The 26,934-nt window shown below is 47.1% G+C and overlaps 1 protein-coding gene across 9 annotated transcripts; it reads left to right on the top strand.

Annotated features, from left to right (window-relative positions):
• Positions 1-258: 258 nt before the first annotated feature.
• SLC25A25 (solute carrier family 25 member 25) lies at positions 259-26,934 on the top strand. 9 transcript variants are annotated; one of them, XM_072936865.1, is made up of 12 exons: positions 259-602; positions 2,121-2,252; positions 19,780-19,906; positions 19,993-20,080; positions 20,523-20,558; positions 20,861-20,972; positions 21,691-21,849; positions 22,604-22,756; positions 22,861-22,968; positions 23,193-23,360; positions 23,846-23,996; positions 24,397-26,934. In XM_072936865.1, the coding sequence occupies exons 1-12, from the start codon at positions 330-332 to the stop codon at positions 24,579-24,581; spliced, it is 1,692 nt and encodes a 563-aa protein (XP_072792966.1). In that variant the 5' UTR covers positions 259-329; the 3' UTR covers positions 24,582-26,934. The 9 variants fall into 9 exon arrangements, with proteins under 9 accessions (XP_072792966.1, XP_072792965.1, XP_072792967.1 ...); XM_072936864.1 differs by having other exon boundaries at positions 2,118-2,252; XM_072936866.1 differs by lacking the exon at positions 20,523-20,558 and having other exon boundaries at positions 260-602; positions 2,118-2,252.

Genomic DNA, 26,934 nt, shown 5'->3' with positions numbered 1-26,934 from the left:
CTCCGGCTCTGATTGGCCGCGCTCTGCTCGTCACCGCCTTCCCGCGGGCTGCAGCCAATCGCGGCCCGGCCCGCGCGCCGCCTCGCTCCCTGTGCATCACCCCGGACACCGCGGCGCTCCCTTCCCATTGGTGCGGACGGGGGCGTCCCCTCTGACGTCACGACCCGCCGCTGCGGGTGGGCGCCGCGGGGCGTGTCCCAGGGCGTGTCGCTCGCTGTGATTGGCCGGCGCGGGGCGTCACGTGTCGCTGGCGGCGCGTGGCGCGAAGGCGGAAGCGGCGCCATTTGCCGGTGCCGCGGGCGTGAGGGGCGGTCGGTGCCGGCGCGGCCATGCCGGGGGCGCGGCGCTCTCTCGCCTCCCCGGTGGTCAGCGGCGTTCTCTGCCCATGCGGGTCCCCGCACGGATCTGCGGTGGAGAGCGGCAGCGGCGGGGGGAACGCGGGGTCCTGCGGACGGTCGGTCTGCGAGGCCTCCGAGCAGGACCGGCGTCTCCGCGCCTTGTTCCAGAAGCTCGACGTGAATCGCGACGGCGCGCTCTGCATCCACGATCTGGCCGTGGGGCTGGGCCGCCTCGGGCTGCACCGCACCGAGCTGGACCTGCGGGTGAGCGGCGCGGGCGGTGGGATCCGGCCCGGCGGGGCGGAGCGGTCCCGCGGTCCGGGCCTGAGGGAGGGTTTGGCCGCTCCCCTCGTCCCGTATCCGCTCCGGAGCCTCTCCCTGCGCGTCTCGGGAGCGGGACGTGGACTCTGGAGACCTTCCAGCTGTGTCTCGCCGGGGCAGCGGTGGCACCATGGCAGCACCTGCGGGCCCGCAGCGTCCTGAGCCCCGAGGAGAGCGGGGCTGCGCTGCCACAAGGCTGCTCGCTCTGCTCCCCAAGGGTCCCTGCCTCAAAGCCACCCTGCTGGCTTCCTCACTAGACCCGGAGCAATTAGCATCTGCCGTGTTAACTGTCCGTAGTTAATAAGACTAAAACCTTAGTGTTTGGGCAGGAAAAAACATAAAGGAAATTGTGTTTCTCCAGGACTCAGGACAGGGCAGCTTGCACGCTGACTTACACTAGTGGAAGGTCCTTTGGAAGCGATTCCTGCAGTCAGGGTAACTGTGCAGGTTTCATTCCATCACTGTGTTCCTCATATGAGTCTGGCAGCGTGTTGTTACTCATGTTTCCCAGGACAGCTTATGCCAAACTTGTTTATTTTATGGGTTTGCAAATACCTTAAAACGTAGGGAGGCTGCTGTACTGCACAGTTTGAACGTGGAGCGTATAAAACATGCGGCTCTGGCTTTCTTTTTCTGGGAGCCTTTTGTACTCACACCGCTCCGTGATGCTGTACACGGACGGCTCCAAGGTTCAGCGTGATGCTGCTCTATTTAACTGTGATTAATGTAATTTACATGTCTATGTGGCTTGTCCTCAGTGCTGCACAGTTTTCCCCTGCCTAGTCGCTTGTATTTTATGTGCAGGGCCATAAAAAAACTGAGCATCATGTGAAGATAGGAGATAAACACATGGGTGCAGCCAGGGATGTGCCACCACAGAGTGCCTGAGTCCTACAGGAAGGAAGAAGAGTTTAAGAATAACTTCTGAGTCACTGAAAAGATATTTAATTCAAGTGACAGCTCCTATTCTCTCCCTGTTCTGGGAGTGGTGCCCCACTTTGAGTGCTTAATTGCAAAGTCCTTTTCAGAGTGTCTAGTTCCTTTCTAACTTTGAATCTTAACATCGTAACTTCTGACATTTCTTTTTGGTTGGCATCTTCCTAGCTGCTGTAAGATACGAGAATTCCACAGCAGTGTGATCTTGTGAGTAGTTTAGTTATGCTGTTTCTAGAAAAAACACGAGTGCCATGGGGGTTTTCTGCTGGGTGCATTTGGGTATGTCAGTCTGATTGTACCACAAGTCACCTGTGCACGCCCTGTGACACTGACCTGCTGCCACCTCTGGGGCACAATTCTTCACCTCTGGCAAAAGTCCCCCGTGACCCAGAATGTTCTGTGCTTACACCTGCATGCCTGCCTCTGTTTGCGTTCCTTCTTTTGGCATGCAATGCAATCCAGCCTGACATTCTCTAGCCCAGGAGGAAGCACCTTAAAACAAACTGCATTTTTACTTCCCAGCAGAGAGTTTCTTTGCTTGGCGCGCCGCGGGAGCGGCACAGAGGAACGGTTCTGCGGGACTGGAGCTCGCTGCCGGAGGGAAGCGCTGGCTGGATGCTGCTTAACAATCCTGTCTTTCTGCTGAAGCCTTTGTCTGTCAGTATTGTTCCTCAGCCCTTTCCTTCCTCTGACTCCTCTTCCACATCAATAGTGTGAGGGGTGTGAAATGCTGGCATAGCGTGCCCAGAGAAGATGTGGCTGCCCCCCATCCCTGGAAGTGTTCAAGGCCAGGCTGGAAGGGGCACTGAGGAACTTGATTTAGTGGCAGGGGCTTGGAAACGAGTGCTCTCTAAGATCCTTTCCCAACTCAAAATATTCTATAATTTGCAAAGCATTGGTATAGTAGAGCATCCCCTTTAGCAGGGTAAAAACCATTGAGAGTGAGGATGCAGAGTTCAAAACTCTCAAGTTCCAGTTAAAAATGTGGGAACAGCCCTCAGCTGGCTAGCCAACTTCCGTGTCAAGCAATTTTTAGGCAAATCAAATAAACTTCCTGTTTCCAAGGCAGTTCTATTAATAAGTCAGTCCTTTTTCTGCTCCATCCTTAGCTAATTATGGCACCTCAATGCCTAACTAATGTGAGGTCACGCTCAAGGAAAGTGCTTAAGTGTCAAGATAGAAAACCTTTCTGATTTATTGAGCATGCTATTTGGAGACCAATTTAGGCATAAATCACATGGATTGCTTGTGATTAGTTAATTACTTGGTGCCTGTGGTGCACTTTATTTTTCCTTCCATGCAGCAGTACATTTGATATGGGAGTTGCCTTCTAATATTTGGGAGCAGATGGAGAAAACATTGGGCTTGTAAAGTGAGGTTATCACCAATCTTAGCTGCGAGCTGCTAATCTCCCTGCGTCAGTAGGCTAAAAGTCCTTGTGGTAACAATAACTTTTGGGCTGAACTTGAAAATGAGCAATATTTTGGCTCCTTCAGTGCCTGAGAGTGCTTGCTGAGATAAAACCCTTTGTGGCATTCTTGGAAAATTGCTGCTTTCTCTTTTAGAGGTGGCCTTCTGTGGTGGGGGAGAGAAGGGCTTGCACTCAGATGTCCTTTGAGGTGGAATTTGCTTATGTAAACGATGCTTGCTTTTTTTTTTTCCCCATGCTGTTATCTTTAAACCAATTGACGAATAACAGTGTGCCAAGCCAGTGAGCCTTGTAACGAAATGCTTGTTTGCACTGGTCAGCATGAAGCAATCCACATACTTCACTCTGCTTGGGCAGTAAAATGATAACCATGTGAAGAATTTTTTTAAAAGCCTTTCTTGTTCTACTGTGTGAAGGGATAGTCTTTTATTGCTGAATTTCATCTACCTCTGGGATGGTCAATGTCCTGTTGCTGTTGCTTTCTGACTTTATATAGACCTATGGAACTTGAAATATGCACTTAATGGAAATATGCTGAAACAGAACTGTTTCCTACTTTGTATCTGGAGATGTCCTATTGCTGAAAGAATGTGTGATGGTAATATTTGTGTGTTTGCTAATATAACTGTTTTCCTACTGATCCTGATTAACTGCAGGGCTGGAGTGCCATTCCAAAACTTCATCTCTGCTGCTGAAGTTCCAGACAGTCTGAACTGGTGGAATTAATCCCAGCTGCCTAGAGACAGACTGAAGTGGTGAACTTTGTCTGCAGCTGCCTCTTCTGTAGTAGTGCTCAGCATCTTCTGCTGGACTAGTTCACTTTAGGAGTAAACATAACCCTTGTCTCTTTTCAGTCCCAAATGTCCTCTTTGCCTCTACCCTAACAGTGATGTCCTCCTTGGTCTTGTGATACTCTCCCCTCCTAAGTTAATATATTTGACTGTGATTGCTCCCTTGGTATTAGCTTCCCCATGGAAAACTAAATCAGCTCCCAGGCTGCTGAAATCTACTTTCATCACTTCTTCCTTAGCCCCGTATCTCCTCTTTGATCTTCAGGTCCTGGCTGTCCAAACTTCCTCCCAAGGTCTGTTTTTTACTTTTCCCATGTACTGGAGAAGCAGAGCTGTGCTGCTGCAGCTGGACTCTGCAGTGTGCTGTTTGCGTCAGGCTTTTCTTCTGAACAACTTTGCATTTTAAGCGTGTCCCTGGACTCTTCCAGCTGTGTCTGTGCCATTCTGGGATAATAAATCAGTTAGCTCTTTGGCAAGTGACTCCATGGATGGATTGAGAAATTCTTTCTACTGAAGCAGTTGCAAACGTAAAAAAAATTAATCTTGTTTTTGATCAATACTTTATCTTCTGTCATGACGTCACTTAATTCTTCCTCTCAGGCTGTTTCTGTAACTGTTTTGTTCTTCAGCACTTTTGAATACTTTGTTTTATACTATGTGCAATCTACTGCAATTCTTAGCAACTGTAAGGGGCAGAAGGAGCAGGGATTTTATCCAGTGTGATACTTTCACCTGTTTTCCATTCACAGCCATCTGGAATTGGAGAACCTGAGTTTTTATTGTGTTACAGAAGTCAGTTTATGATAAAAAGAACAAAATTCTAATACTGTTCTGTAATTTGGACTGGAATATCTCTCCAGCTCCCATTTAGATTTCACAATACATCTCCAAACATATATACATTTATGCATGATCACATTTTCATGGTTTATGTGTCCTGAATCCTGCTGGGACACTTATGGAGCTTTTAGCTGGGTTTTTGTAATTCATTGTGAAGGGTTGAGCAACACAAGGTTGTATCAGGCAAATACTGTTACAGTTTGATATTCTGTTGATAGCCTTCCTTCTGCTGCCAACAACTTCTCATCCACCCATCTCTTTACTAATCCCAAAGGATTACCTATTTGGAATACCCCAAACCAGTTTAATACAAGGTGGAACCATTTTCAATAACATGTTAATTAAAGTCACACATTCATGAGTAATATTTATTAAAATAATAAACAAAACAGATCATATCTGCTGGATCTGTAGGGAGTGGAGGCCTGTTCTTGCTCTTTGTAATTATGAGATGTGTGGTTTGATGCAGACCCTGTTCTCATGCACTTGAGCAAGAGCAGAACTGTAGGTCAGTGATTTAACTGTAGATAAAACTTTCAAATCTGTGGTGAGTGGTTAGTTGGTATGAATTTGGGGTTTGTTGCCTTCTCTGATTTAGGCTGAAGACGCAAATGCACTCTAATCAATCACACGAGTTCTTGACAGCTGCAGAAAAGACTTGGAGAAGACAGGCCTTGGGTTTGGCACAAGGAAACTTCTGGGCACAGTGGTGGTTATTAATAGCCTTGGCCAGCAGCCCCTGCAGTGAGAGCCTGGGGACAAGGAATGTCAGGGAGACGGGCTGGCACTGCAGCCACCCCAGGATGTGACTCTGCTAGGTCTTGCAGGGACAGCAGGAGGAGAGGGTGCTGGGGAGCAGGAAATCACAGACTGTCTGGGTGAAAGTCTTTACCCAGACCTGGTCTGTGGTCAGCCCTGCCTCAGTGTGATTAATGCATGAAATGGGCAGTGTGTGTCCACTCCATGTTCTGAGGGGAGGTTGGGAGGCAGGTTTTAGATGCAAATATGCCCAGGAGAAACTTGCTCCTGCATGTTTTCCCTACGTATAAACAAACAATTGCAGATTAGACAAGTGTTGCTTTATGTACATATAGGACCAGGTGTATAACTCTTGAGGGATGTTTATTCTTCTGGAGCTGTTTTTTGTCTAATCTTGCAGAAAACTGGAGAAGCCTGATGGTTCTCTGGTTTATTTAGCAGAGACCTTTGTCCTATTTGCACAGAGCTAATGACCAAGGGCTGCTGGCTGACCTTTGAGAGATGTAGGTGCAACTTTGACTAGAGCATATAAATTTTAAATGTCAGCATTGTGTAAGTAGAAGGGCATCCTGCATATCACTGATGTGGCCTCACAGTATTGCTTCCTGCAGGATGGGGTCTGTTCTGAGCTTTGTAGGGAAGTGAATGCCTGTAGGAGACCCTCAGCCTGAGTGGAATTAAACAACAAAACTCATCCAAAGCAGCCGATTGTGTCTGTGTAGAATATGCAGCGGTGCTTTGGTCTTTCAGTGTGTTCTGTGGGGCATTTTTTAGTGACCAGTGCTCAATGCCTTGGTAAGTGGTGGACATATCCCCTTGTCCTCATCTGCACAGATTATTAGAATAGATAATGTTGGAAAAGACCCAAGATGAAGTCCAACCTTTGATGCAACACCACTGTATTAACTAAACTCGCACTAGATTGTTTTGAGAACACCTCCAGGAATGGTGACCTCCCTGGACAGCCTGTGCCAGTGCCTTGCAATCCTTTCAGTGAAAAAATGTGCTCTAATGTCTAACGTGAACCTCCCCCTGGTGTTGCTTGAGGCCGTTTCCTCTTGTCCAGTTGCTGGTTGCTTCAGTCAGCTTCAAGGGAGGTGTCAGATTACCGAGATAACAGCGGGTAAAAAACTCCAGACTTCAGCATACTTACTGTTTTTCTTAATTTTTATTTTTAATCTAGCTGACTATTGAGCAGAACCCTTAAATGGTTGGTGAGCATTAATAAAAGACATCAAAGCCATAATAAGGACTTGGTCTTTTCTTTGAGAGCCCTACAAAATGGTGATGCTGCAGCCCTGGGCTCTGGGTTGCACACAGTATAACCTGATACAGTGCTGGGGAGGAGGAGAAGGGGGAGGGAGCTTTTTCCTACAGCCCTACTTGGAGCAAATGGGAAATGAGCCTTTGTTCTTGTTCATGTCCTATTGCTATATTTGTCCCTGTGAATGTGGGACATGAGCAGAGTTTGATGAAGGCCCAGTCTTTGTCTTGGGTGGAGAAGCATAGCTGTGATAATTCATGGGAAGGCAGCTGAGATGTCGGAGTTTTTCCAACTCCCAAGTCATGAGCTGCTGGGAAGCTTCTGGCAGCTAAAGTGGTTTGCAGTGGAGAATTCCTCTCTAAGAGAAATATTTGAAATTTTTAGATCATGAGTTGCCTGGAAAGGCAGAGCTGCTTGGAATGTGAACCTACATTGTCTAGCCTGAGGAGAGCTGTGTGGGGCAGGCCTGGGCTGCTGCAGGGCCATCCTTTCTCACTACCTGTTTTCTTGCTGGTGCAGCAAGAAGTTGATTTTCTAATTTCTGAGTATAAGGATTCCCTGTCTCTTGGTTAATCCCTGCTCTTCATATAATATGATATAACCTTGGTGGAACTCTCAGTCCTGAGCAAAGGCTCTGTGTTCCCCCTCCCTGGCCAGCTCTCTCTGTATTTCTGGCACTGGCTGTGGATGCCTGAATACATCAGCTTTGGTGGCTAATTCCTTGTGCCAGGGTTTCTGCAATGAGAAGACCTGGGTTTCTTTGCAGTGTTCCCTGAGCTGTGCTGTGTCACCTTAATATATGAATGTACTTGAACGTACAGTTTAATTATTTAAGCAGCAGTGGCCAAGACGTTGAGATTTTATGTCTCCCAGTGTGAGAAGCACTGTGCAGGGTTAACTTCAGCTTTGTAAAAAGTGCAAAGTAGTGACATACTTAATGTTTTCCTCTTTCAGAAACTAAATTTGAAAAGATAAGAGGTAATTGGCAGAGTCATGGTAGCCCGTCCCAGCTGGGTGCTATTTCTGGGTGGCACACACATGTAAGCAGCAGGGTTCCTTGGGGTGCTTCCAGGAGGCTCCCAAAGGAGATGCGTCACTGCTCATTCCTGCAGGGTCACCTAAGGAACCAGAGATGCCAGCAGCCTTCCTGTGCTGGAGGAGGAGAGGGGTCACTGCCCCAGCACAGCTCCCTTCCCTCTGCCCCCTCTCTTTAGCCCTCCCTCACATTTTTTGCATGTTAGCAAGTTGTCGGTGGTGAGGCTCACAAGTTCACAGGAAATCGCTGTGCATTTACTCAGAAGTCTTCTACAAACCATCTTAAAGCAAAAGTTCATTTCTGCCAGGTATACCAGCCTGGAAAAGGCAAGTGTCTGCTTGAAAACTGGAATTTTAGACTCAGCAGGTGTGATGATGTGGCTAAAAAGTGTACAAGATACCTTAATTTATGACTTACACAGAACCTCCCTCTGCCGGCTTGCAGTACTGAGGAAAATAATTGAGCAAAACATGTCAGTCTCTTGCTTTTTTCTCTCTCTTTTTGTCTTCATTTGGATAGATTACAGTTCTTTATTGTCAGCTTCTGCTCAGGCTATCTAATGACTACCCATTTTGGTGTGCAGGGCTCTGAGGCCAGCTGCCACAGGCGCCTTCTGTCCCCAGTGACTGGTGTGCTGGCCAAGGGCCAGCATTCAGATCAGCCCTCCTGCTTTTTCTGCCTTAAATCCCAGGTCTGGATCATGCAAACAGCTGGAATTGCAGGAATAGCTGTTTCCTAATGAAGCTGAGGTTGGGAAAGCTGTTCCACTGTAGCCTAGGTGTTCATTCATGATTTCTAGAAAAAGTGAATTCTTGTTCCTCGTGTTCCTTTGTGTCACCTTTCATGCTGGACTCATAGTATTTATTACGTCTTTTTTGATTGGCCTCATGGTGGTGTTGGTAGAGTAATACTTCCCTACGAATTCCCTGTAGGAGTGCAGTTGTCTTGCTTCTAGCTATAATCATCTTGCTGTTACTAGGTTTATTATTCTGACCTAATAAAATAACCACTTGGTAAAATAAATGCTTTTTTCCCCTCTTAAATATGATTAGAAATTTCTGTCTGTTCTCAAGGAGTTGTGTGAATTAGTGTGGTGGCAGAGTTCCTCTGAGGTTTCCTTTAGTGAGGACAGAGGCCAAAGAAGCATTGCTAAGTTTCTGCTTTTATTACACCCCAGGCATGTAATTTCTTGTGTTTTCTTATGAAATCTCTGCATGAGCAAAGGAAGATGGAGGTCCCTGATGTGCACACTCCACTAATATTAACATTAATGCAGGGGAACAATTGTAACAGTGTCAGGTAACATCAGCTGTGTTAAATGGGGCCTTGTGAGTATTAAGTGACCACAGAGGACAAATCTCAAGTTCTACTTTGGGTGCTTTGCCTTCTGTATGGTGACTTGTAGCTGTGTGAGTGGCAGGGCAGCCTGCCTGCTGCAGCAGGCAGCTCAGATGCCCTTTCCACACTTTTTTGGACCCCATCCATGAGTAGCCTCAAGTGGTTACCCCAGCAGAAAGCTCTGCAGTTTTTTGGTTGGGTTAATGAGGTTGTCAGAAGAGCATGGGAGCAAGGTAAGTGCAGGGCTTAAGTGGATGTCTGAGATGACTTGTAGTGGCAGTAAGCTTCAGATTAGTTCACAGCTGCTTGTGAAACCACAGCCTGAGGCTAATAGAAGCTGATTTTGAAGAACTGTGCCCAGTTCAGAAAATCTGCTTTGTTGGTCTGGCTTGAGAGCATTAAAAACTTCCAAATGTCATCTTAAATGATCCGATTCGCTATGTGTTAGAAAGTAGTTTAACTTTTGTGCTTGTAGCTGGGATGACTGACAGCAGCTCAGGGTAATGGAGGCATGACAAGAATTCCTCAGTCTTTTCTGCCTGTGCCTGAGCTGCTGACTGCATCCCAACTAGAACCAGACTGTGCCATCCCTCAGAGAGGGACTGGGCTTTCCCACACCCTCACCCCAGAGTTGCTGCCCCATAATTAAAAATTTTTTTAATGTGTGGTTACTTGTTGGTATGTGTCAAATTTTAAGATAAAAAACTTTGTTGCATACTGTACACAGACCTTGTGATTAAAAAGCATTTTTTTCTTCTTAAGTAATTCTGGTGTATTTGCAGAAGAATTTTTTTAATGTGGTGTCTTCTATGTACTTGTCTCTCACTTTTTCCATTACTTGGGCTCATTATAGGAATTCAATGACAGCAAGTTCCCAGAAGTGATGTTCATCTCAAAATTTATGTGCAACTTGGCTGCTTGAGGTTCTCAGACCTTTTAGATTTTGGATCGCATTTTCACATCTAATATCTGTATACCAGAAATGTCCTGCAGTCTGTCACTCTCAAAAGTTAAAAGCTGAAAACTGAGGTCCTTTGCTTGCTGTGGCTCTTGCTGTGCTGTATTGGGTAGAGAGCCCCAGGTGACAGAAGCTGTAGGTTTGTACTCATTTTTTCTGCCTGTTAAAACCCCCAAACTTATGGAAGAGTCACAGTACTTTGGAAACGAGGCATGCAGTGCCTTCTGTGGACACAAAGAATCTGGAAATATGAAGTTGATGAACTGTAAAATGGAAAATGCTGGGTTCCTCCAGGGTGGGTTCTGGTGGGAGGCTGATACAGCTCACTAATCAATGAACAACTGCTGCCGTGGCAGCAGAGGAAAGTGTGGCATTTCTTGTAGAAATCCAAGCAATATCTTGTGTCCTGTGTTTATATTCATTAATATCCTACCTTTGGTTCAGGGCTCCTCCAGCAGAGCTCGGCCAGCCGACCAACCAGCGATGGTTTGAGCACAGCTCTCACAGGGATGAATGGCTGGAAACGCTGTGCTGGGAGCACAATGCAGCAGCACAGAGCTATTGTAGGCACGGATGAGACCGTAATAGACTGGCGAGAGAGAGTGCGCTTAGAGGTTAATGCGGCCATGGCTGGGCAAAGCCGGCTTCTCCCTGCAGGACCATCTGCTGCCCTAACAAAGAGCCGCAGCCGGGGCATCGCTCGGCTCCTCTGCGGGCGGACCCGCGGCCCGGGCGCGCTCCCGGCGCTGTGCGCGCTGCCGTGCTCCGGAGCAGCGCAGTGCTGGCAGCCGGGATTGGCTGGGCACTGCTGCAGTGGGGACGCAGCCCGGGTGCTCAGCATCGCTGCTCTGCCTCGCTGCTCGCCTGCCATGAGCCGGGACGCGCGGCTCGCTTGGCAGCTCTGAGAAGCTCCTCTCGGAGAGGTTCATCTTTAGCTTTCCTCCAAAGCGCGGCGTCTCGGCTTCTCTGGCCAAGCAGTCTCCAAAGCGCAGCGTCTCGGCTTCTCCGTGCCAGGGGGCTTGTGCTTTTGTCTGTTGCCATCAGATTTCTGAGGCTCTGGTACAATGAGCTGCTTGTCAGGCCAGGCACGACTGCAGTAGCAGCAATTTCAAAAGGCAGGAAGCGTCTGCAGGAGCGGTCTGTAAAGAATCTGAGCCGGTGGAGTCGCTGGGTTGAACCTCCCGCTGGCTGCCGTGCCGATTCCGTCTTGGGGGTGCTTGGTAGTGCAGTCACATCATCCTTGGCAGCGGGCAGCTCCTGAGCGCTCAGGGTTTCCCTGCCTGGGATGCTCGCTGGAGCAGCAATGCTGCAGACCCTGTGGCATTTTCTGTCTAGCTTCCTTCCCAGGGCCATATGCCAAGGTCCTGCAGATGAAAAAGAGGATGAGGCCAGAAACACCACCCCACTTCCAGGCCCCGGGGAGAAAGGGCCAAAGGTGTTGGGGAAGACACAGGACAGAGGGACTGATCCCACTGAAAGGAGACCAACTATCCTACTGGTGGTTGGACCCGCAGAGCATTTTCCAAAGGTAATGGGATATCCAGGGGCCTGAGGAGGGGTTGGTGCACATGACAGTGGAGTGTGTGGTCTGCTGGGAGAAGGGGTATTGCAGGTGGCGTGTGTGAGTAGCTGTGTGTGTGAATTTGGGGAGGGGGGAGAGGAACAGGAAAAGGGAGCAGGGTCTAACGTGTGTGCTTGCTAGAAAGGAAGGGGGCGGGGGGCAGGGGAGTGACTGAAGAGAGGAGGTGATCTAACCTTCCAAACATGATGTTCAAAGTGTGGGAGAAAAATGCTGTTTAAGGGCAAGGGAGAATATGGGGGCCTCCAGGGTTCCTGGGCAACTTGTAAAAAGCATGACTGAGAGGACAAGGAATGATAATGCAGGTTTGTGATGAGTCCCACCCTTGCACCCCAGACCAGCAAAGAATCAAATGCATCCTAAAATGTTCTGGAGTCAGTCTCTGCTAATTTGGCAGGCCTTTGGTAAAACTTGCATATTTTGAGCAAATGAGTAACGGGTTGTATTATTTGAATGGCAGAGCCCGGAAGAGAGTAAAGACTGTCCCTGGGGAGCGGGTGGCATAAGGGAGAGACTAAAATCTGCGTGAGGATTTTAGGAAGGAGGGAAGTTCCCAGGGGGTGGGAGAGTGGGGAGGTGATGGGGGCGCACAGTTGGCAGAGAATAAATGGTGAGGCTTTGTCTGGGGGAAGGTGAACAAAAGCTGCTCAGTTTAGTGCCGGAGCTCCCAGCACAGTGCTGGCCGACTGCAGTTCTGGCTTATTTAATGGAGGGAAGTGCTGTCTGTTTCCCCTGAGGATGGTGCAGTCAGCTCTGACTACATGTGGTTTAAAACCAAGGCTGTGAGCTGGGATTAGGGGGGAAGGAGTTGGGCATAAGGCCTGTGAAGTATGGGAGGTGGGGATGATACTGAAGGGCTGCAGCAGTGATAGGGATGTGTGACTTTCAGGATCCAGTTTATTTTACAGGGAATTTGGCATGGTTGTTGCTGTGAGCTTTCTCTTTAAAATGAGGGATGAACATGTTTAAATTGTAGAGAGGATTAATATCTGTTCTGCTGTTGTTTTGAATGGAAACAAGCATTACGGCATTTCACGTTCTGGGGAACAGAAGCCACTCCCTGCTTGAATCAGGCTGAGAAATCTGCAGGGACTTTTGCCTTCATCTCTATCCTTAGCAGTTAGCACTGTGCATCCCCTTCCAAAAAAGGAGCATGCGCGTTTTCAGGAGCACAGAGGTTGAAGAAGGACAGAGGCTCAGAACTGAAGGAAGTGGTGACGAAAACCTTGGAATTATAGGGCTGAAAATCTCTGGTGTCTTCCAGAGAACAATGGTTTCTCAGTCAGCGAGAGTCCATCTGTTCACACCTGGAAATAAAGCTTTCTCTGAAAGCTGATACCAATCTCCTCTTTCCTATGTGACCCTGGGAAGTTCTGCTGTATAGGAACAGATATAGGATTGGCTAATGGAGAAATACCTAGAGGATAAGGATGTGGGAAAATAGAGTTATTGCATCTTAGGAACTAACTGCTCATCTGCCAGGAGGTTTTGGCTGTGTAATTTTAGCTTGCCCTGATTGTAAGTAAAATGTAGTGTAAAGCTCTTCTGTTGAGGATTATGCAGATATGTTTCACCTTGCAGTTCAGGCTGGCTTATGCTTTATCCAGCCCATGGCTCAGCTGATGGACAGTAACTTGTTAAGATGCAATGACTTGTTTGTGCTTGATCAGATATCAGTGTTCCAATTACCTGTCTGAAGGAGAAGTGTTGGGAAAAGTCTCGTACAGCCTTAGGGATAGATAATAAACCACTGTAAGGAAATAGTGTTATTTCATGTTAATAGAAAATGTGGGGGCTTTTGTTCTCTGCCACTGGCTGGCTGTAACCTTGGGAGCAGTCTCTTGATTGGTGGGCCACTTCATTTTGTAGAAACACCTGTTAATACTTCTCTTCTAAAACCGCACAAAATATCACACCTGGTATGGGGGTTTCTGTAAGGAATTTATGTGTTTCCATAAACTTGACTGGAGGGGCTTCCTGGCCCTGGTTCTTCAATCTTAACTTGCCATTGCTCTGTTCCTCCTCAGATGTTTGCCTGTTCAAAGCTGTTCCAACATGAGGCTGTTTTTGCAAATATGGGGAGAAAATACTGATTGCAAATGTGTTATGTTGGCCCTGGATCTGTGTACACAGGAAACAGGCACGATCTGCCCCTGATGTCACCATCTGGACTTGTAACTTTGGATCCCTGTGTTGTCGGTGGAACAGGTCACCTTCCCTGGTTACCTGCATGTCAAATACCACATAGTGCTCTCTGCTGTGCCTGGTCTCTTATCCCTCCCCTGGCAAAGCCTTGGCTGGGTGCAGCTCTTTACTCTGCTGGGGTCTCTTAAATCATTAACTCCCCTCCTTCATACACTGGACACTCTCTGTGCTTTGTGAGTACTTTCTGTACTGTCCAATTAATTATAAGCTAGTTTCCAGAAATTAGAAAAGACCAAGTCAGCAGAACCCAGTGAAACCTTCTAGCAATAAGGTTGGAGCCCAGAAAGCTGTTTTGCCTCTGAAGGAGGATGTTACGTGACTGTGACGCTTGCTGGTACTTGATATTTTTAGAGCCTTTTTTTTTTTAGCGAAGTAAATTCAAAATTAAACAGCATACTTTCCTGCTCCTTGTATGGCTGCATCTTTCCGTCCCTTGGGAGGTACATTCTGGAGGTGATGTAGTAAACCAGTGATGAAACAAATGCCTAGAAGTGTACAAATAACTTGGAAAGGTTAGCAGAGACGGTAGGGTATGGAAACTGGTAACTCATGCAGCATTTAAAATAACCAAATCCTATAAATAAAATGAAAATTAGTTTGCTAAAGCGAGAAAGAGCTGATTTTGCCTTCCTTCATGGCTCACTTTTCTTGTCATCAAGGAAACCATAGAGGGTATTAGCAGGCTGGCTCCACATGGCCCATAAATGTGTCATTTCAGTGTTGGAATTGGTGGATGGAAATACCAGGGAGGAGTGCCTTCATTTGAGCTCTGTGCCCTGTCCTTGGTTTGATCAGGAATAGACAGTGCTAATGAGGGATGTACTGTCTGTAGCTGGAGCCTGAAGGGCTGTGGCAGTGGGACTGACTCTGTGTGTGCCGAGATGTGGCCAGTGACCCCACACCAGTGTCCCAGCAGCACTGACCCCTGCAGCCTTGGAGAGCTGCCTGGCTCTTGAGCATTTCCAGCTTTACTAGGATTTTTAAAGCTGAAATACACAAACTTCTTAATGCTTGTTTAAGTTCCCTTTGTCATTATAACCTGAATTGCTGGTATAAACTTCATTTGTAATCTGTCTCCTTCTTAGCTCACTGTTCTGTAATTAATACCCTGCTTAAAATCAGCTTTTACTTCATTAGCTTTCTCCTTTCCTCTGACGTAGGTAGTAAGGCTTTTTTTCCTAAAATGTGCCGATTTTTGCCTTTTGTCTCTAGCTGCCAAGTCCAAACAGAGTTTCTTAGGAAAATCTGCATCATGTTGGCATAGCAACTGAGCTGCCAAGCAGCTATAATAGTGATGCTTGGCAACTCGTGGGAAGGACTACGGAGGATCTTAAGGCTTTGTGGAGCAAATCTGAGTTAGATTTGTTCACTTACTACCTGTTGTTGGGGGTACCCCTCTGCTCCCCTCGGTGGTGGCGTTTGGTGTTGGGCAGTGGGTGTAGGTATCCTTAGGGTGCTGCTTGCAGTGAGACTGACTTGGTGGGAAGGCTGGGGTGTGCTGTGGGCATGCATGCAGTGAGCTGCTGCAGCTGATCTTTAAGAGGATCTGGAGTCCCTGAGAAGATCCTGTTTTCACGCAGAGAGACGTCAGCAGGGAGTAGGTTAAGCCTAGTTAGGTAACCTGGCCACGGTGCCATGCTAGGTGAGGTGCCCCAGGAAGGGCAGAGGACACCATTGTAGGTCACAAATCCCAAGGGTACTGAGTTGCTCTGGGTTGTGATCCACTGAGATTAAAAAAAAAAAAAAAATCCTTGAAATTAAGCCACAGATTAAATATTCCCAGTTTGTGTGATTGACATGCAGTTCCATGAACAGCTCATTACAGACCTTGGCTTTGCTTTAGAGAACAAAATACCACGATAAAGATGTACAGGCGGCCTAAGCAGGGGAGTGCTGGTTGGACTTTGCTCTGTCAGGCAGGCTGTTCAAACACAGCAAACACTAGAAAATGTTGCTGTGTCCGCAGCAGTGGGGAAGGCTGTTATCCTGGCTGGCTCAAGCCAGTTCAGCAAACACTTTGTTACTTCTGGTGCAGATAGGATTTCAGTGTTTGGGTTCTTGGCTATGGCTTTGCATCTTCCTTGTGTGATAGCTTCTCTGATTAATACCAAGTCTATAACTTCATTTAAAATTCATGTTAGCACTCAGTGATTCTGTCCTGAACAGCATTGTTGCCTGCTGCACATTTGGTACTCTCTGGGAGAGCTAGGTGTTACCCCATGCCACAAACTCCACCAAATGCTCAGAAAGCTGTAATTATACCTGCATTAAATGCTGCTTGTGCCACACTCCCTCCAGCCTGGCTTGCTCCTAATCAGAGCTCAGGAACTCGCTTACAAAGCAGTTAAACTATCAAGCATAGAAACCGGAAAATGTTGTTCTGTCCGGGATACTTCTTGTAGCACACAACTGACTGCAATGTTTAATTGGAATCAGAAGAGGATGAAAAATATTAAGCTGGTGTAACTGCTGTGTGGATGCTTAGCTAGGAGGCTTAGAAGCAGCTGGGGCTATTTTGAAGCCTGCCCTTGATTTGGGTGATTTTCTCGGTATTTGGCTCAATGACAAACCTCCACAGGCTTTATTGCTGCTGTGTTGGTAACTGGAGTGCTACAGAGGGGAGAGATCTGTGTGTGCAGGGGTTGTCTGCTCTTAGCTGGCAAAAGTGGTTTAGGGAGAACTCACAACCAAAGCCAGTCAACTCTGGCATAGCAAAATAACCTTGTAAAAGTGGAACACTTTTGCTTAACCTGGCTATCCTAAATGTGTATTAAAACAGTAAGTGGCTGGCATCCTGTTCTTAACACTTAAAAGAAAATTTTTTTGGGGGAAGATGGTGATAGTCCTCCTATGTTGCATGATGGGAAATCAAGGCTGGTCCCCCTGAATAAATCCCCACAGAGGTGAGAACAGGATCAGAAGAGAACTGATGGGATGTAGGGCAGAGCAAGCGAGTGTCCTGGCCCCTTGCCAAAGCGCCGTGGGTCAGAGAGCCACAGGAGGAGTTAACTGGCAGCGCTGTGATGTAAGGATGTAAAGGTGCCCGGGTTTAATGGGAACCAGGTGTTGGGCAATGGGGCACCTCACGTGTCTCCTCCCTACCCGCTGGGTGGGACTGAGCAGCCCCGGCTTCCCTTTTAAGTAGAAGGGCAGGGCTTGTGCAGCCAATCCGCCGGAGCCAGGCTCGCTCGCAGGCGTGTGTCATGAGACTTGTTGGCATTTCCTTTCCACTAGGTGCTGAAATTAGCTCAGGGGAATCACTCAGTTTTACTTCCCTTCCTTGCCGGTCGGAGTGAGCTGAGTCTTGGGCTCAGAAAGATGCTCTGCCTCTGTCTGTACGTGCCGGTGTTCGGGGAGAGGCAGGCGGAGTTTGAGTACTTTGAGTCGAAGGGGCTGCCGGCTGAACTCAAATCCATCTTCCGACTCAGCCTCCTCATTCCTTCCCAGGAATTCTCTACCTACCGCCAGTGGAAGCAGGTATGGCCCTGAGAGAGGAATGGAAGGGAGGGAGGGGGTGATGGAGGTGGTGTCTGATACACTTAGTGGCTGTCTTGAGAGGGGGAGAAGTTCTTGATGGCTGTGTTGTAATAACTGAGTGAAGCATGGAAATGCTTCTCGTGCTCCTTGGCAGAGATTGCTGAACCGATGTGGAGTGAACTCTTTTCTTTTTGATTCGTTTTGAATTGGGTGAGGTCTCGGTGGCTATAAGACTGTTAAACCAGTTGATGTGAGTTAACTAGAAAAAATGGGTTTTCCAAACTATGGAGCCTTCTGTTTCTATAGGTCTGTTCAGATACAGCATTTCACATCCTCTTCCTCCTCCTTACATCCTTCCCACATGCCTTCTGACAGCAGGGCTGTAATGTAGAGTCAGCTGAAGCTGGTGAAGGCGAGCAGGTTTGTGCTGTGAGCAGGAGAGCAGCTCAGTGCGAGTGACTCAGCCAGAGGTGGGTGGGCTGAGCTGGGGAAGCTTATGCAAGAACCTTTTGCTTTGCTGTGGAAGAGACATGCACTAAATCCATGGAGTTCTCCATCCTGATGTGTCACTGCTCCGGCTTTCAGCTTGCTGCTACTTTTTTTTTTTCATGATCAGGCTGTCAAGAGCCCAGAGAGCTGATTATTGATCGGCCAAGCAGGGACATGAACAGCAGGCTGGAGGTGTGTGGGTTCCCACAGTGTGCTGCAGGGGCTGTGACTGAAAGTGTCACAGCCTTCAGGACTGTCACAGGAACTTCTGCAGCCAGAATAGCTGTTAATGGCCAGATTTCACATTTGCTCTTGGAAGTGAAGAAGTGCAGGCAGATACTTGTTCACACCTCCAGAGAAGATGCTGGGAGCTTGGCTTTCTCACCCCTCACATGTGTGCTGTGGGTTACTGTCAGGCAGGCGGCGTTTTTGTGCTGTGATTGTGGGGGAGGAAGGTGAACAGGGCAAAGCTTTTATGGCCTGCGGTCTCTGATCACTCGGGCTGCATTTCTGCAGCTGAGAGAGAGGGAGCAATTGCACAGTCACATCTCTCTTACAGTGCCTCCAAATTATTAATGCCTGTCAACTGGTTGGGGGTTGCCAGGGAGAGGGAAGCCCTGATTCAGCTGTTCAAGCCCATGTGCTGACAGGAGAGGGGTGTTGGTCTATATTTAACCCACAAGTTGAATGTGAGGTCGTATCTGAACTTCGCAACGGTCATATGACAAATGGCAGGTTAGGAATACTGGGCATACCTTGGAGGTCAGGGCTGCTGGGACAGCACTTTCTTATTTAAGGTTCATTAAGTGATTAGGAATAATCCTCATAGCATTAGGGCTAAAGAGACAGGACTTGGTGGGTGAGAGAGAACGTTTCAATAATGAATTATTTAGTACTGAAGTAATTTAAAATGACATTGAAACAAAGGCATGGCTTATGAAGGGGACTGGTGGTCATAGACTGAGGATATATCACAGTGAGTTTAGGCTTGCCTAACACTTTGAAGCCTAAATATTGAGCAAAATACTGGTGAACAGAGGGTTAACCCAGTGTTTCATCTCAGCTCAGAGTTTCTTTAGCAACCCATCTGATGTTAACATAAATGTTACAAGAATTAAAACAAAGCTTTGGGTGATGCACTAGACTGAATCACACTTCATTGAGTGTTGCTCATTGATGTTGGAAAAAACTTAAAGGCTGTCAAAGGCAAGTGACTGAATCAGAAGGGGGATAGGAACTCCCTGAGCCACATTCTTGCAGTCTGGAGATCACCTCAGCTGTCAGCATGCAGCCATGTGCCCTTAGAGAGGACAGTCCATGGGCTATTGCCTCAGTGAGTTGCAGTTGCAGTGAGTTAATTAGTCATTTACCTTGTCCTAGATGTCTGGCACATTTTAATCTTGATTTTAGCTTTGTCCTACTAAGAACCTATTCTTGCTCTTTGCAGATCTCATAGAAACTTGTGTAATTAAAGCACGTAGCTTCAGGGTGCCTAAACCAGTTCACAAAGGTTTTTATCTTTGGCTGTGTTCACTAGAGCTGGACAGGATTGTGCTGGCTGGAGTTAGTTACTGCCAGAGGGAGCTTGCTTCTCTAAGGATTGTAGTAGGCACGAAATTCCTTCTCCTGTTCAGTTGTTTTTATAACCTCAAGTTTTGTGATCCACTTTTTATGCAGATCTGTTGACTCATACTTAGTTCTAGAACCTCCACAAGGACTTTGCAAGGTGGTAATCAAGGTCCAGTCCTGAGATTATCAGGGATATTATGCTAGTGTCATGTGTCTAAAACCATGAGGCATTCCATCTGTGTAATGGACTTTGGGAGACAGTTGGGATCAGGTGATTTTGCTACGCCACTGTGTCGATCAACTCTCTTAGAAGAATTACAGTTCTGTCAGCTACTTTTTGGAGAAAAAGTCACAGTTGCGTGGAAAATGTTTTTTAAATACGGTAGAAGGAGAGGTAGATCTGTCTGAGTGAACAAAGGAACTGACAGTTCTTGGCTGTTTTCTGAACAGAAAATTGTGAAGGCTGGAGACAAAGACCTGGATGGACAGCTGGATTTTGAGGAATTTGTTCACTATCTCCAAGACCATGAAAAGAAGCTGAGACTGGTTTTCAAGAGTTTGGATAAAAAGAATGATGGTAAACACCTTTCTCATGCTCAGGGTGGGCTGGTGCATGTGTTAGCCTGTAATATGTACCCTGAGCTCACTGGCTTATCTTTGCAGGCCGCATCGATGCCCAGGAGATTGTCCAGTCTCTCCGGGACCTGGGAGTCAAGATCTCTGAACAGCAGGCTGAGAAAATACTGAAGAGGTGAAGATTCCACTGGTTTTTCAGTTTTGTATCGAGGGAGCTAGAAAGAAATACAGGGACATGAAACCCATTCTTTTTCCCCTGTATGCATTTTCCAGAGACTTTGGTTCCTCCCTTTTTTCCTATTACTTTCCATTTTGATTTTTCCCTGTGAATTGACATACAATTATAAAATCATAATGCTTTATTGAGACTTACTGTCAGAGTCTCTCCCTAACCTGTTGAGGGGAAGTGCTTGCACCTAAGCTGATTTGCATCCCTGTCTGCCTGTCCTGCTGCCCTGAGCTTGCTGCTGTGGAGAGGGGCTGTGCAGTAGCTCTTTGGAAATGCTGAGTGCTTTATGCATGTGCCACTAACATGTTAACAACCACTTATTTGTGCTGTTTTTTTCCTCTTTTTTTTCCTCTGCTACCTTCCCTCTGTCTGTTTGCCTGTGTGTCAGAATAAGGACGGGACACTTCTGGGGTCCTGTCACCTAGTAAGTATTATTTTCCCTTCAGTGTCAGTTATGTCCCTGAATTTGGTAGGAGGGATTGCAAATACTGTTGCAGGCTGTTCAGAAGGGAGAGAGAGAGGGGAGGAAAGAGAGAGCCCACTTCTACCTCAGCATTGTTTGGTGAACAGAAGGTTTCCTAGCTTTGTCTTGTGTCTCTTTAGAAGTCTTTCAGTAGCTGCTTTGCAAAGCTCTTTTTGGTGTAGGCCTGGGTAATCAAAGGGAAGGGGAGGAGGAGTTTGTCACCCAGTGGGAGTCTGTACTCACCTGATGATCAATCTTTTTAGCATGGATAAAAATGGGACAATGACAATTGATTGGAATGAGTGGAGAGACTATCATCTGCTGCATCCTGTGGAGAACATTCCTGAAATCATCCTGTATTGGAAGCACTCTACGGTAAGAAATAGCTGTTGTGCAACAGGTCTCAGTCTTTGCCCAGCTTCTTGGTCCAAGTCCTGACCCCCAGGAGCTGCTATCAGCAGTCCTTATCTTTCTCTTCATGGTTCACAGCTTCCCTGTAGCCCTTGAAGCTCAATTGCTTCCTGTCCTCTGCTGTAATCTTGCCACATATCACTGTCACAGCTGCTGGCACAGGTGATGACGACTGCAGTACTGCAGGGAGCTGAGGGTGTCCTCTTGGTGTGCACCTCCAGGAGTTCCTGCCAGTGGCCAGCCCCAGCTGGTTCAGGACCTGTTAAAGCTAGAATCTGATTCCACAGGCAGCCATCCTTCCTGGAGTTATCTGTACGTGAACAGTAATGAGATTTAACAGGCTATGAGCTTGGAAGGTTCTGAAAGGGTCCTTTTTTGCCATGCAGCTGCCTGCAGTGGGTCAGTTTGTTCCTAAATACCTGCAGTATTTTGATGTAGACAAACGTTCAGCAGTTGCCAGAATCTTGGAGAGAAATCTTGAAATCAGAACTCAGTTTCCCCTGTGACAGGTTCTAGCAGTGGCAGCTCCTGTGGCCAGGCACAGCAGTTAGTGGCTGTAGATAAGCTGCTGGCTTGGAGCAAGCATAGCCTGTACTTCAGCACCTGGTGCTAATAAGAGCAGTAAAACTGTAGCAAGATCACTGGCTGATGAAGCATTTGTCAACACCTTCTCTTTTTGCAGATCTTTGATGTGGGAGAGAATTTGACTGTCCCTGATGAGTTCACAGTGGAAGAGAGGCAGACAGGGATGTGGTGGAGACATCTGGTTGCAGGTGGAGGTGCAGGTGCTGTGTCCAGAACCTGCACAGCTCCCTTGGACCGTTTGAAAGTGCTCATGCAGGTATGATGGAGCAATTCCAGTTTATTTAAATACCTGAGCAGATTCCTTTAATATTTATGGTTATCTGGGCGATAATAATGTTCATCAACACAGTACAGCACTCTGGCCAATGGTAATCTTGTTGCTCTTTTATTACTATTTTAAAAAGCATTTTAAATTATTTGAGTGATCAAAGTCATATTAAAAAGTTATTCATTGACTAGAAAAAGTACAGAGAATCTTTTTGGAGGTAGACATGCCAAAATTGTCAGTAGTAAGACAGTTTTATGGAAAACTTGAGTTTTGGTGAAACAGGTTAAAATCCTGTATTCCTTTGGGAGACCCTGATGCCATGAGAGTTGAAGTGAATGTGCTGGTCAGTTGGCAGAGCTTATATTCAGTATTATCAATATTAGAAAGAAGTTGGAAAATTTTGATTTTATCCTGCTTTGTCATTGCACTTGCTCTTGAACCAGCTGAGAAGTTGATGGGTAGTTGATCCTGTGCTAGGTATGGGAAAAAGCCTAGACAGTTGCCTATTTAACCTTTCCTCCCATTCCAGAGGGAGATATTGATTAGATTGATTAGTTAACGCTAGACTTGGCAAAAAAGAAAAGAAGCTTGCTTTCCCATTGTAGAAGTTATCTGGAAGGGATTAAAGCCTTGGCAAATCTCTGGGTAAATAAAAAAGCGCCCTTTTGTCCCTGGATTACAGAAAAACGTTGCAGTGTGGTAATGGGGACTGGAACTAATCCAGCTTGTCCCTGTCACGCAGGTCCACGCCTCGCGCAGTAACAACATGTGCATCATCGGCGGCTTCACGCAGATGATCCGGGAAGGTGGCCCCAGGTCACTGTGGAGAGGCAATGGCATCAACGTGCTGAAGATTGCACCCGAGTCAGCCATCAAGTTCATGGCCTATGAGCAGGTGAGGGCACAGACAGCTGTGTTTGCACAAGGACAAGCTGAAAGGGAAGTGATGGCTGAGATAAGTCACGGGCCCTCAATGTCTGTCTGTTCTGACTTGTGCAGATCAAGCGGTTCATCGGTACTGACCAGGAAATGCTGCGGATCCACGAGCGGCTCTTGGCTGGTTCTCTGGCTGGGGCCATTGCACAGAGCAGCATCTACCCCATGGAGGTGAGGCAGGAGGCTGAGTCCAGCCTGTGGGTAGGGGCAGGGATGGGAGGATGAGGGCAGAACACCAGCACTGTGATAATTAATGAGCTCTCAGAGCTGGTACCAAGCACCACAAGACACTTTTTGTGGTCCTGACAGTTGTGCTCCTAGGTATGACTTAGTCTGTACATTGTTCTCTTGCTGATTCTTTATAGGCCTTCATGGTATTTATTCTTGTCTTCTAGGTTCTGAAAACACGGATGGCTCTAAGGAAGACAGGACAATATTCAGGCATGTTGGATTGTGCCAAAAACATCCTTGCAAAGGAAGGAATGGCTGCCTTTTACAAAGGCTACATCCCCAACATGTTGGGAATCATTCCATATGCTGGTATTGACCTGGCAGTCTATGAGGTATGAAGCCTTTAACCTATTGTTATGTTAAGCCTAACAATTATTATATTATGTTTTATGTTATTGTTAGCCTATTGTAGGGGCTACTTGTGTGGCCCTATCACTATCAGACCTATCAGTCACGTCAAGAGTTTAAGTAATTTATCAAAGCTTTCTTCAACAGCCTTATGGGGCACAAATGTTTTTTGTTTTTACCCAAAACCGGCTTAAAAGATAATTCAATATGATGATTCTAGTTCATAAACCATAGTCAGCATCATGCATGGTCGCTTGTTACTTTTCTTCATGAGAAAATTGCAGCAGAAAATTAAAGGAGGGATTTTCCCCAGGCACTATGGCAGCAGCAGCTCGGAAAGATTTGAGATGCCCTGTGCTTTTGGCTGAACTTGCCTAGAACTTTCTGAGCCTTTACTCTAGATATTTCATGAAATGTGATACTCCTTGGCTTGCCTCATTCCTGTTGATCTTGGGCTTGTTCCTTCCAGACACTAAAAAATACCTGGTTGCAACGCTACGCTGTCAACAGCGCTGACCCTGGGGTCTTTGTTCTGCTGGCCTGTGGCACCATCTCCAGCACCTGTGGGCAGCTTGCCAGTTACCCCTTGGCCCTTGTGAGGACACGCATGCAGGCCCAAGGTGAGAACTTTTGGTACAGTGGGAGCTCCTGCCTTTGTTTTTGAGCAAGGCTAAAAGTTCTTTAGTGTAAGCATTGCAAAAACAGCCTCAGCTGGCCCCCGCAGCTGAGCCACGGGCTGTTTGTGATGCTGCAAGGGGACAGTGGACTTTGTGCTGCCCTTTTAACCTCTGCAGCCAAGGACCTCCAGAATCAAGGTTCTGTTTTGCTCAGATCAACAGTTCTGGGCTGAGGGCATCTGCAGAACAGTTTGTGAAAATGCTTGCAGCACAGAATGGATAGCTGAAAAGTTAACGCTGTCCCCTGTAAAGCACCTTTGCTCTGGGATCAGTACTGCTCTTGGAAACAAAAGTGCTTTCACCACGTAGGCTGCATTATTTATCGTGGCTTTCCCTGTTGCAGCTTCAGTGGAGGGTGCTCCTGAAGTGACCATGAGGGGACTGTTCAAACACATTCTGAAGACAGAGGGAGCGTTTGGGCTTTACCGGGGTCTGGCACCCAACTTCATGAAGGTGATCCCAGCTGTGAGCATCAGCTACGTGGTGTATGAGAACTTGAAGATGACTCTGGGCGTGGACTCACGGTGACCAGGAGATGCTGAGGACTCGGAACTCTGAAATCTTGGGATGCAATCCCAAGACATATAAGCCATCTCTCATTCTGTGAATGTGTCGACACTAAGCTGACTAAGCAAAGCTGTGAAATCTCAGATTGTGAGTCAGTAAGGAGGAGGGAGGGGAGGATCTGGTGTCCTTTGCCATCTTGCTACTCGGAGCTCCACATAAACCATCACGGGGTCCTTTTTGTTGGGCCTTTTGGGAGACCAGGAGCTGAACTCCTGGGAGATCTTAAGGTGGGAGTTGCTGAGGTCAGTTCCCAGCAGTATGACAGAGTAGCAAAGATTTGAGTTACAGGCCTGCTCTCAGCGTGTTGCCTGTATAGAGCTACAGATGAGCACCTTCTGACTTGCTGAAAGAGCTTCTTTTTTCCAGAGAGCTGCTTTTTCCATTCAGTTGTTTAACTTCCTGCCCATTGTTTAAATTTGTACAAACCTTGTGTAGGAGCTGCTGCCACACCAGGCTTGTTACGTTTACAAATATTCTTTTGGGTGGGAAACATTCATGTTCTGCTTCCAAGAATTGACATGAAATGTAACTTTGATCTATACTGGTTTGGAGGGCTGGTGGGCAGTGGGTTTATCCAGCCAGGCTGAAGGTTACTTAAGCCAGCCTGATGAAGAATTAGGATTATTTATTTTTTATAGATTTAAGTGTGTCTCATAAACCCACTAACAAGATGCACTTACTAACAGAAGCAGCAGACTAGAGCCTGCATGCCTGTATCCTTTGCATGCCGGGATTGGCTTGTCTTATTCTCTGCAGGGGCTTGGAAAGGGGAAGGCAGGAGAGCCCTGGGCTGCCCGGCACTGTGATGCATGGCTTTAGTGAACAAAGACAAACCAACTCGCAGCTCCTGTGCAGCTGTGCTCCCAGCACGGCATGAGAGCCCCTGCGCAGCGTTGCATGGACCTCTGAATTCCATCCTGCCTGGTGCCAAGGAGAGCTCGTGAACCTTTTCCAAACCCCGTGCCTATGCTGCTATCTTATCTCTTTAGACCTCTTGGTAGATGGATGTTCAGGTTTCCATTGGTGTGATGGAGGCCCCAAGTCAGGAATGTCTGCTGTGGGAAGGGGTGTTAGGGAGAGGGGCTGCCACTGGGAGAGGTGAGATTTCAGTCCTGAAGACATGCTTGCTTGCCTTTCAAAGGGTGCTTTTCATAAGGCTAAGGGAAAGAGATGGCTTTAAAATTTCTCTGTTAGCATTATGGGCTGCTTTAGTTAATAGGATCCAGCTTCTGAGGCCTGGGAGATCCTCACCCAACTTTTCATTTTGGGTAAAATGGACCAGCATTGCATTCCACTGTTTTACTGCTTAAAGCGTATTTATTTTGTATTTATTTGAACAGAGTTATTTCAGACTATTTTTATAGGTTTGTTTAAATATTGTTACTGTGCTTGTATTTCTCCTGTTTTAAAAAGTTCTCTATTAGTTCTTTTACATCACGCAGCTGAGTCGTGGGGAGGGATGCTAAAGTCACTCGTGTACCTTCCCTCTGGGGCTTGGACTGCCTTTCCCACGTCTGGGTTTGTTGCTGGAGGACCTCAGCCCAGAGAAATTCTGTAGCAAGAAGCCATAGGAGAGAAGGGAGCAGATGAGGGAGCAGACACTTGGGCAGAGGGTGCACTGGGAGGCTTGCCTTAGCTTGGAATTGCCTCTGTGCACGGCAGAAAGGCTTTGGGTGGATGGCTGAAGTTGGGAAGTGGAAGGTCTGTGGATGTTGGATGTCACAACAGTTAATTAGGAGCGCCTGGGGGAGTTTTTAGGTAAGGGGGAAAGAGAGAAATCTCAGGGACTAAAGACAACACACATTTCCAGAGAGATGGAAGGAAACTTGCACTTGGACACGAGCTGCTACAGTTGTGCTTCAAGGCTGAATCAGCAGACCCTGCTGCTGAGCCAGTGCTCATCACATGCAAGGGGACACTGTGGAGATGTGTATGAGAAATTGGAGAAGGATTTGCTGGCACTCAAACAGCTGCTTTCTCTCTGACAGATTTTGGTGGTTCATGGAGAGTCTCCCAGGTGAGACTCTGCCTTCACTTTCAGTGCTGTCAGTAGTAGCCACATGGAAATCTAACCAACAATGGATTAGTGATATGATTTTTTTTTTCCCACCCCCCTCTTCCTGAGACCTGTCATAAATTCTGCAGTGGCTCCTTCCTACCAATGTGGCCTAATGAGAATATGAATATCAGAATGCAAAAATCAATGCAAAATGACAACCATCTTTGTAGCTGTAACCACAAATTGTTATAATGCAAATCTAACTCGGATTCTTCATGTAGGGAACAGTCTGCTAATAAAGGTCTGATAAAGAGA

The sequence above is a fragment of the Taeniopygia guttata genome, chromosome 17 (assembly GCF_048771995.1).
Source record: "Taeniopygia guttata chromosome 17, bTaeGut7.mat, whole genome shotgun sequence".
NCBI classification, from domain to species: Eukaryota; Metazoa; Chordata; class Aves; order Passeriformes; family Estrildidae; genus Taeniopygia; species Taeniopygia guttata.
Note: the sequence above shows the minus strand (reverse complement) of the source record. Positions and strands in the feature narration are given on the sequence as shown.

Bases quoted from the DNA above. Each gene is read 5' to 3' on its own strand.
- SLC25A25 (XM_072936864.1), top strand. From the start codon at position 330: ATGCCGGGGGCGCGGCGCTCTCTCGCCTCCCCGGTGGTCAGCGGCGTT. The intron at 22,969-23,192 runs GTGAGGCAGGAG...CTTGTCTTCTAG, and splicing joins GCAGCATCTACCCCATGGAG to GTTCTGAAAACACGGATGGC. The intron at 23,361-23,845 runs GTATGAAGCCTT...TGTTCCTTCCAG, and splicing joins TTGACCTGGCAGTCTATGAG to ACACTAAAAAATACCTGGTT.